General features: G+C 36.2%; 1 protein-coding gene across 41 annotated transcripts in view; it reads left to right on the top strand.

The window, feature by feature from the left end:
- PAM (peptidylglycine alpha-amidating monooxygenase) overlaps positions 1 to 12,856 on the top strand; it is a 261,122-nt gene that overhangs the window by 109,147 nt on the left and 139,119 nt on the right. For all 41 annotated transcript variants that reach the window (XM_074328644.2, XM_074328647.2, XM_074328650.2 and 38 more), the window contains 2 exons: positions 1,742 to 2,203; positions 3,186 to 3,306. In XM_074328644.2, coding sequence (XP_074184745.1) covers positions 2,115 to 2,203; positions 3,186 to 3,306 — 210 coding nt within the window. In that variant the 5' untranslated portion in view covers positions 1,742 to 2,114. The remainder of the gene's footprint in view (positions 1 to 1,741; positions 2,204 to 3,185; positions 3,307 to 12,856) is intronic.

Below are 12,856 nucleotides of genomic sequence, written 5' to 3' on the forward strand. Positions count from 1 at the left end.
TGCCAACTGGAAGGACTGTCCTTGAATTCTGTTCTGCATGAAATAATAAAATATAATCCCTTCTCCCTATACATTAAAACAACAACAACAAAAAACAAAACAAAAAGAACTGCAGGGAAAGTCAAGTATTGTCATTAGACAGGATTATACTTTGTTGCTAACAAAGGCAATAGCAGCCTTGGGGCCAATTGTTTCTATTCCCGCCTAAGGAGTTCTTTCCTTTACCCCGGGACTGGGACAAAGGTGAAGGTTTTTTGTTGCTGAAAGCTCAAGCAGCAAGCCAAAGAGAAAGTTCAAACAAGTATCATCAGTGTTTTAAAACTGTCATTGCTTATGTAAATTAACTGTGGTCCTTGGGTGCTGGTGAGCCCTAAGCATCCTCGGATTGGTTCAATATTCTATCATGTTTTATTTATATTTGATGGTCTTCAAAAAAGCTTTGACCATGAAGTAGTCACATTTAATTTTAGTTCATGGCTTTTTTGTTTGTCTTAGTTTGGGTCTTTTTGTTTGTTTTTAGATTAGCTTCATTATCTTGTGATTTCCAGAGGATAATTTAGAGGCTAATGTATTACTGTGGAGCACATCTGTATGATCTTACTGACTTTTTTTTTTTTTTTTACTGTTATTTATCTGGCTATTGGATTTGAGGTTCTCCAAACGATGTTTATAATTAGTGATTAAAATCAAACTTTAAGGAATCTTTTTTTTGTGTGGCGACTATATATATATATATATCCTTCTTGCTATATATATATATATATATCCTTCTTGCTAAAACTTACGAACTTTACACATAGTCTGAAATACATTTAGACAGCAATAAAGTCAAAACACACATATTTTAAAATTTAGCCTAGTTGAATCCTATTCATAAAATGTTGAGATGTTGCATTAGTTCTGCACCCCTCTCATTTATAATAATGTTAAGGCTTTGATCATTCCCTTTAGATAAACTCATTTGGGGGCCAGCTGAGATTCTCCCTGCTGTTTCTAAATGTATTGCACTGTAAATCTCCAAACTTTATTCAGGAAAGAATGTGTTTTGGGAGGCATGCCTTATAAGTAAGTAATTATTACTTGGGTATTAGATGCAGAATTTTTAAATAGACATTTACATTCATATATCATGTGAACTGTCCAGATTTTTTGGTTTGTTTTAAAATAATCCTGGGAACTTCAGGGATTGCTGGTGATCCTTCTTGGGAGGGGGTATCATTCTGCTTAGATCTGTAGCTCTGTGATGCACATACATAAACATGCCTTTGTTCTCAATCTTTTTCTATCTGATTACTGTTGTATTCAAGTGGTTTGTCTCTGCCTCTCTTAAGTTTTTTTTTTCCCCTTTTCTTGTGTCCTTAGCCTGTCATTTATGTGAATAACTTTGTTTACATTCAGCTGAGGTATTAGTACATTTTGATGATAGAAGGGAGTGATATAGTAAGGGAAAGAAATCCGGGGAGTGGGGTGGATGAGAGGGAAAAGGGGCGAAGAAGTAGGAAAAGGAAAGGAGAGAGTGGGTGTGAGGGAAAAACAGCAAAAACCTGAACAGGGGGTATGGGGGTTTGTGAGAATCTTGGGGGCTGGTTGTGGGGGGAGGGAGATCAACAGACCGGCATTTTCCCCAGGCTTGGGCTCAAGCTTGTGAAACTACGAATGTATTAGAGAACCTCAGCTGGGATTTGCTGAGGACAAATGCTGTAATGTGTTAGTCATCCATTATCTGCTTCTATTTTTGCAGGTTCTGAATGATGACTGACGCGGGTTTGTGTGATATCCCTCACAGTCCCTGTCATTCCCGAATGATAAGGAACCCGCACGTCTAGCCCCCAGCACCAGGGCCAAAAGCAGCTCTGGAAGGAGGAAAGCTTCCGCTTGCAGACCGGACAAAAGTCCCGCCTGCTCACGGGTGTCTGCCTGAAGCTGGTGACCCAGACCCCGCGCCTCGCCCGGCTCGCCGCTCTCGCAGGCAGATGGTGTGTGGCCGCCGCAGGACGCCCTCCGCGCTCCGGCCATGAAGTAGCGGCTGCTGGCGGCGCTGCTGCCCGAGCACCGGCCCCAGCCCAGCGCGGCGCTGCCGGGTCCTCTCCCGGCGGGGCCGGAGCGGCGTGGCCATGGCTGGCGTGCGCAGCCTGCTAGTTCTCCTCCTGGTTTTTCAAAGCAGCTGTTTGGGTTTCAGAAGCCCCCTTTCTGTCTTTAAGAGGTGGGTGTTTGTTTGCTTCTATTATTTATTTACTTATTTATTTAAAAAAATCAAAACACAGGCGAAGTGTCGTTCGGGTGGTTTCTGTGCATGCTGTTGAAAAATGTAATCACTTTTCCGAACCAGAGTGTCGGAGACGTATACAAGGTTGATTTCCTTGGCTGAAACGACTTGGAATTTTAACACAGTAACTTCTTGTAAAGTCCCCCTTACAGGAAAAAAAAAAAAAAAAAAAAGCCCACTGTATTGTAGCCAAGCCGCACTGGCTTTCAAAGCTCCAATTAGAAGTTGTGATTTCCAATACAAATCTCTCCCTCTTGGGGAGATATTTCAGAAACTACAATATCGTCGTTTAGACTTGAATGCCTTCTTGTTTATAATAGCTCGAAGAATAATATATCAGGTGAGTGGTGGGGAGAAGCAGATCTGTAATAGCTCATGGGAAAGCATTGAACTGTATACACACTCCTCATAATTACCAAGTATTAAATATTTATGCACTTGGACATTTGAAATTCACATCGCAGCCCCCCCACCCCCCATACAACTCTGCCTCCTAGCATTATTACCGATGTTTTTTTGTTTCTTACTAGTAATACTGGGCACTCGTAAAATAGTTACAAAATTGTACTGGGTTATGGTTAACATTTCTTCCATTAGAATCATCAGGCCTGTGATAATTCTAATTTATCAACACTGTATTTTCATTAACTGTAACAGGTAAATATTTTGACAAGTTTTTATTGAAACTGCTTGATTGCTTTGATTATATTTTGTTTACAATTGGGCATATTTTGCTCATGGAGTATTAAATGCAGTGCTGAGAATGTTTTAGAACATTATATAAGTTATTAACATGTTTTCATTGGGTCTCAATCAATAATCTTTAAACTTATAGTTATACAATTCCATTTTTTTCCTTCTCATGTCAAGTAAGGATTCCATTATGTTCAAGGATATTGAAATTGTCTTCTTTTTTAAGGTTTAAAGAAACTACCAGACCATTTTCTGATGAGTGTCTTGGTACCACCCGACCAGTAATTCCTATTGATTCATCCGATTTTGCGTTGGATATCCGCATGCCTGGGGTTACACCTAAACAGGTGAGAGGGATTCTGTATTTCATTATTCACTTGTTTTGTGTACAATCGATAATTAGAGCAAAGAAACTGCATTTACAGTAGTTGTACCTTTAAAAGTATGCATTTGATTTCAAGATTCCTCAGGGCTAGAATAATTGAATATATAAAAGGGATAAATCTTTCAAGGTAAATCTTTCAGTTAAGTTTCTTTTTAAAAATTTACTCATACTGTTATTTGTGTTTTGAAATGGAATCTTGAAAATTCATGTTTTGAAATTCTCAACAGAGTTGTAGCCTCTGAACAGTAACATATAAGTATGTATTAACATAAGAAAAATTATTCTAATAAAGGGAAATTGTATTGAGCAGCTATGGATAAGAGATTACTTTGTTTAAAAACCCTTCTATTGCAGCCACAAGTTGAGAAATAAAACCACGCATTTACTGCCAAGTAATTTGAAAAACAAAACATTCCACACTTTTAAAAGTTAAGACAACTGTTCATACAGGTGGTTGGTTGTGAGTTTTCTTTAGCACAATTTGCTTGATCTAAGAGATATATTTTGAAGAAATGACAGCAGAACTCATACAAATGTAACTTATAGAGCATTTTGAGTAGAACTAGGTTGTTGCTAGGGATTTCCCTATTTTAGGTACACACAAGAAGCTCAAACCCACTGCTGTCATGTGTGCAAGATGTTTCATTAAGCATAAAAAGGCCAGAATTAATTATGCTTTGCAACCAGGCAGTGCAGGGATTCGTGTGTGTCATTAAAAGATAGCCCTTCTTTCTGAGGGCTGCGGCGAGAGACCTGGGTGTTGCAGAGCTGCAGTAGCTGATGACTCATTGTTGCAGATAACATTCTAGTTTTCTCTTCTCTTTTATTTTTAAGTACTGAGAAAATAAAAGTATTTTACTTATTGGGGAGAATTCTTTTGAAATGGACATCCAGAAGCTCTAGAAAATACACATGGTCTTTTGGGGGGAACTAAGGATTGACATTCATTTATATCAATACCCATATATTATCTAGCTGTCTATAATTAACTGCTTTTACTATTGTGAAAATTACCCTCACCTCCCAACCCCTGCCTGTCCTCAGATGACCAGGCAGATGACTCTTCTGTATGTTCAGCTGTTAATGTCCTGGCTTTTAATTTCATAAGCTCTTTATTTAATATTTAGTTAAAGGTGGTGTAATGAGATTGGCAATAGGAGAGAAGAATGACAGTTCCTCACTTGTGAAGTGTGCTTCTTCTTGTTTCTTCTCACATTTAAAAGTGACTTGTCTCTCTGTATTTGCTTAACCTAACTTTATATTACTTCTTTTAAAAAAATCCACTAAATGATCTTTAAGCACTTTTTTTCCCTTCAAGAATATCATTATTTTCTCAAATAGTCATTTGTTGTGGTTCATTATTCTGTTGTTTTTTCTTCTCATTATTTTACGGTCATAGCACTTAAAATATTTAACACTAATAGCAATAATAAGTAATTGTGTTGGGGTCAATTCTCAGAAAGAATTACTAGAGGAATTGATTATAAAAACATGTAGAGGAGCTCCATTTTCAAAAATGTTTCAAAAAATGTTTACTCATTTCTATAATTTTATAATTATCAAAATTACTCCATGGAAAAACACTATATATTAAGTAAATTACAAGCTTGTTATTTTGCATTATCTGCATTCAGCTTTGCCTCATGCAGTAGACATTTGCTGGTTCCCTTCCCAGCATGTAATTCCTCATTGCTTCTTCTCTTGAGACCATATAGTTCCCAGGAGCTATCGCTTCAGGATCCAGAGCTGAAGCCTATGGACTGGGATTAGCAGATCACTGCCTCCTACCTTCCCTTCCACAGTGACTGGTTCAGAAGAAGGTGTATGACCACCAGTCCAATCAAATCTTAGGACTTTTGCTGGTAATGCATTTTTCTGTTACATGTGAGCCAAAGGCGTGTAGTCCTATGGTCTGCTGAATTCAGGAGGGGAGCTATGCCTAGAACACAACTAACAAGTAGTAGGCAATGCAGGGGGACTGAAGGAAGATAGGTTCTTGGTGACATTGCTACTTAGGGAGTTTTCATTTATGTTAGATTAGCCTTTCTTGTTTCAACCAGGTTGAGTTGGGTTTTCTCTGACTTGGAACTGAAACTACCTAACTGGAGCAGTGATTTCCTTGTTCTCCCTGATCATCTCAGAACTGGTTGTTGAAAGTTTCTTCCATTTTCCCCCATCACTCTCTATTGACCATGTGCCACCAATACTTAGTGACTTGATCTGGCTGACATATAGGTTATATACCTTGCAAACCTTCATGAGGAATGGTAGTTACAGTCCCTATAGAGTATACTCGGAAAGAGGTGGATAAAGAAACGCTGTACCCCTTTCTTCCTGAACGTTTTGTTCTTGGTTGAGGAAAACACAGAGCTATAATTGTGTGAGTACTTTTGAAGAAAGTATTTTCTTAAAATGCAGGTGAAACTAAATGTAACACTGATTCTTAAAAGGAAAGGAGATCAAAAGGCAAGGGAAGAAATATGTAAACGTATTAGAGGAAAGAAATAAAAGATGGTAGGGAATAAGAAGTGTAAGTCAAAAGAATAGAAATTCAAGAGAATATAGAACGATCAAGACAAAAATAAAGGGAAAATGAATCAATAGTAGCTACAATATGAAGAACAGAATATTTAAACAATTATATAAGAAAAAGAGGAATAAGGAAACCACAAAAAAAAAGGAAAGGCATTGAGGAATCAAAATGTTTCTTCTTCTTTTATTTTTTAATCACTGAAGATCAAGAAGAGCCACAAAATTGGAAGAAAGAAGGGGCTAAGGAGCCATAACTTGAGTTGATAATCAAGGCAGACCAAGCTGGTTAAAGAAATATATTCACTCAGTAGTTTTTTTTTAGTCTTTTTTTTAATAGAGTACACCTTAAGTTTTGGCAGTAGTGAAAGATACATCAATGAATCTGATATAAATCCTTTCCTTGGGAAATTTGAGATTTGTTAGGTAGCCTTGGTTAGAGAAACAAGTAGATATAGAAAAGAGGCAAAGAGAACCTTAGCTAGAATACAGACAGTACAACTAATTAATTTTGCTGATGGAATACAGGTCCAGATTAGTGTCTTACCAAAGAATATCCAGTCATGTCAGGCCTCTGAGTACAGTGCATTCTGCCATACCGTAGACTTCAGAGCAGCCTTTAAAAATTGCTCCCATTAAATCAGCTTTAGAGAGTATGGGGAAAGTAGTTTATCATCTTTTGCAATAGCAATTTTATAGTCAAAGAAAGCTCGCTGTTTCTCTTCTCTGACTTGAAATTAAAAAAAATAATTTCCATTCTCTTTCATAAATTTCTCATTACTTGGTGTTTTTGTTTGTTTGTTTGTTTTGGGTTTTGTTTGTTTGTTTGTTTGTTCAAGCTTTGGGAAGATTAAGGAGAAGAGGAAGCAGCTTTTAAGTAGCCTCAAGTAGATTCTAGTGTCTAATGGCTGTGGCTTCATATCCACCAGAGCTTCTAAGTGGTGGTATCGCCAGACTCTTACCACTTTATTTTCCTCATTTGATACCCTTTCTCACCAGGAACGCTGTGGGCTTTTGCTGTCCCTAATTCTCGTATCAACAAACAAAACAGTTTGATAAACTGCCAGTTCATAGTCATAGTGAGGTGCTATCATCGGTTTGATGTGTTAACTATCCCACAGGGAGTTGATTTTAAAATTTGAAAAAATGAGCCATAATTCGTATAATGATTTTACATGAAGTTTGTGGCCTAAATTTAAGCCAAATATAGTGGGCTACAATGTAGGCTTTGGGGCCAGGCTGACAGCATTCTTATCCCAGCCCTTTCAGTATCAACTCGGGTGTGTTTCTTAACTAGGTAGTCCTGCTCCTTCATCTGCAGACAGGGTAATAATATTATCTATCCAGGATTGTTCTGAGGACTAAGCAAGGTAATACCAGTGACATGTTCAGTTGCCCTGCACATGGTAAGTTCTCAGAAAATGTGAACTCGTATTGTTACTTTTATTGTATGTGTTGAAGAAAATGTGAATAAGCCATAAGATGAGAAAAAAATCGCCAGCCCTTATGCGTCTAGTAGTGACGTCACGGAAAAAGTAAGATATTGTAGTAATCATTTTGATGGAGAAGAAAGGTAGCCAAAGGAAGGAAAAATGGAAAGTAGAAACTTGGGCAAGAGAAACCTGGAGAAAGTAAGTGAGAAAGTAAATCTGTCAGTGTGCTTGTTCTTAGGTAGTTATTTCCATTAAGTGTCCTTTATGATCAGGGAAATGAAAGAACAAAGAGAATGGATATATTTTTCTCAAAGTTCTTACACATCTTTTATACTGCTTGGAAAAGAAGTTATCAGAAGCAGTTGCATCAGTATGAAGCCTTAATTTCTTTCTTTCTTTTTTTTTTTTTTTTTCTGTATCAGTTTGAAATCAACCTGGATTTCTTCACTTTGCTGAGAAATTTGTATATTGACCTTATTTAAAAAAAAAAACCTCACTGTTTTATAATTTAAGTTCTTTCACATATTAGGTCTACATAGCATTTTATTTATTTGTTTCTTGTTCAACTCTGATCCTCTGCAGCCTTGGCTTATGGACTTACAGATGCAAACTAATTTGTAAAAAAATAAAATTTTACAAAATTAAGTATTTTCTTGGAACTTAATAACTTGAAGCTATATAATTGATTTTTTTCCGTTAGGAGATGTTAGACTGTCATTAGTGTAGTCATTTCCCTCCTTTATTTTGGGAGCAGTTGGAGAACTGTGGAGGAATACACTTTTTTCTTTCTGAACCTCTTGCAAATTCTTGTCTTATTCTTTATTTGTGTTTTGAAGAGTTACAGATAATGCTTTGAAATCAGAAAGCAGCATTCCCCTGTGTTCCTGGAATGCCAGGAAATAGGACAATTCTGAGTTTAAAGATCATATCAGATACCCCAGAGCTGCAAGTTGAAAAACCTGAAATTAGAGTCTGAAGTTGTAGCTTATTTTAAAATAATATCAAAGAATGTAGTCACTGAAATAAAACCAGAATGAACAAAATACTCCTACAAAACTTTCTTCCAAAGTTTCCCACAGTGTTTATCGTCACTTTATTCTTAATAATGAACAATATTTAAAAGTGTTTATTAATATATTTTAACTTTTTCATTTTCTAACACAAGAAGGAGGAGATTCCCCATACCTCAACAATGCACATATAGTCATATAATAAGAACCCCAGCATTTATAGGATTTTCTTACTACACCTGTTTTAAGAAAAAAATTTCAAAATATCAAGCCATAATCATAATATCACTTATAAACAGCATTTGCCCAGGATATGTTTATCAAACAGGAAATATACAAGTTAAGAATTGCCGTGGTGCCTTATTTTCCTTAAGTTCAGAATACTGATTAAATTAGACATTTTCATGTGAAGTCACTTAGTTGAACAGAAGTTTGGCTTTTGGCTGATATTTAGTATAATGTGTTAAATCTATGTAATTTTAATTCAGTCGTTTAAAAATGTATCCCCAGTCCTTAAAATTCAGGACAAAATTAGCAAGGACCCCAGGAAAATGATGCTTTATTAGAATAATTTTTAGTTCTTTGAGGGTTTTGATTTACTTGTCTCCTCTCAGGTTATTAGTATGTAATAATATTTGCATTTTTAAAAAATAAGAATTCTGAGTGTTCTTTTGAGTGCAAGAATGAGAGGAAGGGAGACACCCCACACTCCCGTTTCTCCATTTCCTCTCACAGGCTAGCTTGACCTCCAGATTAAACCTCATTGCACAATGGGAGAAAATTATCTGTGGGCATCAGCAGCCTTTTGGCCACCAGTGGTAGGTTATCTCTTATACTCATTGGAGAGAATGGATCGAAGATCTTCCCGAAGCAGCTGGGTGATTGCTGGGAAATGTCCAGAGAATATCCCTACCGACTCCAGAGTTTATATACTTGGAACCCCTGTGGATTCCCTGACCACTTGCGCATGGTCTGCAACCATGGTCCATCCACCCCTCTAGTTGTCTCACCTGTCCGTCAATATGCCCTTACCCTCATGTAACTCAGTCTGCACACTAGAACAAACATGGCAAAGAGGATTGCTTTTTGACACAAGTCTGTGTGATTGAGAGGAGCTGCTGAAAAGTGTTAAAAATTGTAAGGCCATGAATGTGAAAGACAGAAGTAGTGGTTCCAGTAGCCCGTCCTGCACCAGTGCATTTCTGTTGCTTAGAAAAAAAAATAGACCAATGGGTGAAGATTGATTGCATTAAGTCATTGTCTTAAAAATGAACAGGACTCAGGGCTCTTAGTATTTCTTTTTCTTCCATTCTTAGTTGTTTTTATTTTTCCCTTCACAAAAAATAAAAGCGACATGATGATCTTGTTATTGAAGGAGGAAAATCGAGAAATATCCTAATTCTGGACTAACATTTGCTTTTTATGTAGAAAGACGTAGGTAATGTGTATACAATTCCAAGGTTTGGAAAAAGAGCAATAAGAGAGATTAAAATGCTATGCCCCTGCCCTTCCCCAAACCGAGAAAGTAAAAGTATCTATTTTACCAATGGAGAAGTTGATAGCAAAGAAAATTCAGTGATGCTTAGAAAGGACAGTCAGCAGGCCCTTGTTTTATTTACTTAGCTGCGTCATATAAATTGTTTTATCTGCTTTCTATGATGAGAGCTCAAGGTGGGTGTCATTTAAGATGCTATCTGTCAAATTCTCAATGTGTGTTTATTTGTACAATTCATCCCTTGCTTCATCAGCCAGGCTCAATTCTACAAATTAAATGGAATACAAAAATGTTAAATAGATCTTATAAATGGCAAATTAAAGTGGCATGTGGTTCATTGATAGTTGTTTAAGTTTAAATTATGATGCTTGCTCTTTATTTTTGCTAAAACCTATTTAATGTCCACTTAGGGAAGATATGATTGAACTATTAACAGTGTTTTCCTCTATGAGAATAATCTGTACATGTCATGTATCTGGGTTCAGAGCTGCCAATATACATTGACCATTTTTTTCTTTATTAAAAATGAGAAACAGAAAGGAGACTTTTTGCATTCAATTAATTTATGATATTGTTGAATTAACAAAATAATAAGAGAATATTAGAAGAAGTAACTACAATATTAACAGACTGTTCTTCTGATCACCTATTTTCTCAATAAGATTTAGCGTTCTTTTTGGTTTCTTGGTTTCTTTCTAGTATATTTTTAAAGGACAAAACATTTATTGAGTGCTCCTTATATAACACTATTAGGCACTTTATAAGAATGTCTCATTAATTTCCATAAAAACTGTTCAAGGTACTATTATTCCCGCTTTTTATATGAGAAATTGAAATTCAAGGAGATTAAATAACCTATCTATATCCAAACAGGCAGTAAATAGAAGAACAAGGATTTAAATACAGATTTATTTGAATCTGAAATTCATGCTCGTTTTATAATTCTGTGCTGCCAATCTGTTAATGACCTATGTGTTTCCTACAGAGTGTTGCTCTATATATTTTCATGTGTGCATATTTGTGTTTTGGGTTAAATGTGAGGGGTACATATGCACACACATACATCTTTTTATTACACATATATTGTAAAATCAAAGCTTCCTTTTGTTAAACAAGCAAAATAAAAATTACTGATTCCATCCTAAATCCTTGACTAACTCTTTAATTACATTTTTTCATGTTCATCCAGAAAGAATTGCCAGTAGTCTGAATTCTGGTAAGATATTCCTGATCATCTGGCAGTTAAAAGACATCTTGCAATCAACCTAGTTTAGTTTAACACAATTTTGAATACTTCCTGTGTAAATCTAAGCCAGAGGTCAGCAAATTATTTCTTAAAAATGTCAAGATAGTAAATATTTTGGGCTTGTGAGCCATATGATCCCACTTGTAACTGCTATAGTCAGAAAACAGCAATAGACAGTATGTTAATGAACGGCTTGGCTGTGTTCCAATAAAAAACTTTATTTACTGAAACAGGCAGCCACCCACAGGCTGTAGTTTCCTGATCCCTGATCGAAACCATTGCAAATGCCATTTAAGCTAATAAATGGACTTAACCTTTGGCATCTCATGAACTGTGTCTTCTGACTTACAGCACATGGAGAATAAAAATACCAATGAAAGGTTAACAGCACTTTGATCTTTGTTCCTTAGTTATCTATTCAGGTTTCATAAGTAAGTGGTCACAAACGAGAGTTCTCTTATTTGGAATATTGTATTTCCAACTTCTCCACCTCAGCAAATGGCAATCCCTGTGTTATAGTACCTCTAGGCCAAATACACTGGAACCTTTCTTGGCTCCTCTTTCTCACCCCCTATAAAAAATATGCTAGCAAATCCGGTTGGTTCTACCTTCCAAATACATGCAAAATCTGGTCTTTTCTCACTATCCTCATCTTTACCACTCTGGCCCAAACACCGTCCTCTCTTTCCTGGATTATTACAGTAGCTCTCCTTACTGGTCTCTCTTGCACCCTGGCATAACTAGAGTCTGTGCTCCTTACGGCAGCCATAGGGATCCTATTAAAATAGAAGTCAGATCTCATAACCGTTCTACAAATATCCTTTTCAGAGCTTCCTGTACCCCTCACATTTAAAGCCAAAAACTTTATAGTGACCTCCACAGTGCCCCCCCTTTTTTTCCTGCAATCGTTTCTCATTCTTCTCTCATCCCTCATTTCTGTTATCAGTCATTTTAGATATAAAACAATACCAAACTCTAGTTCTGCCACTTGCTGGCTACAAAATCTTAGGCAGGATACTTAAACCTTAGTGAGCCTCAGTTTCTTCATCTGTAAAGTGGGGATAATGATCGTTCTTATCTGATAGGATTGTAGTTAAGTGAATTGAAAAGTGTGAAGACCAGGTACTGTTCAGTAAATATATTATTATTATTTCTGCCCTGAAGTACATGAGTTAAATCATGTTATTGAGGAACCAATGCAAAGCACTTATATGATAAATACCTTAGAATTGTTGAAATAAAGAATTACAGAGGATCAAGCTGAGCATGAAGAGGGCGACTACAATAACAATGCTTTAGTCAGGACTGCATCGTAATTTTCTAAAGCACATTATAGAAGCAGATTACAATCTGTGTTTGTCTCCTGCTTTATTAAGAAAATCTACGCAGAGGCAATAGGATTTGAAGAATATAGTTCATTGAGTAGGGAGAGATTTGGAAACAGACATTTAGACCCCATGAAGGCACCATTCTAGAAATGGTGCTATAAACAGATGAAATAATCAGAACTTTATAATTCTGTCCTAAAAATAATCTAGCAATAATAAAAGAATCTAATAGGTACACTCTACTAAGAGAATGGTTATATACCTTAAGGCACCAAAAAACCATCTGCTAAACATGTAAAACAGAAATTTAAAGTGAAGTTGGTTGAAATACAATTATAGATGGATATTTGGTATATCAATTAGACTCCAAAAGGGAAATATATAAAGCATCTGAATAAATCAATCAGCAAAATAATTTAATATATAATTAACATATAGTAAATACAATTAATATCTATGTAGATATAAAAT

This window comes from Rhinolophus sinicus, chromosome 3 (assembly GCF_057876585.1).
Source record: "Rhinolophus sinicus isolate RSI-liver-muscle chromosome 3, RSI-T2T, whole genome shotgun sequence".
Taxonomy (NCBI): domain Eukaryota; kingdom Metazoa; phylum Chordata; class Mammalia; order Chiroptera; family Rhinolophidae; genus Rhinolophus; species Rhinolophus sinicus.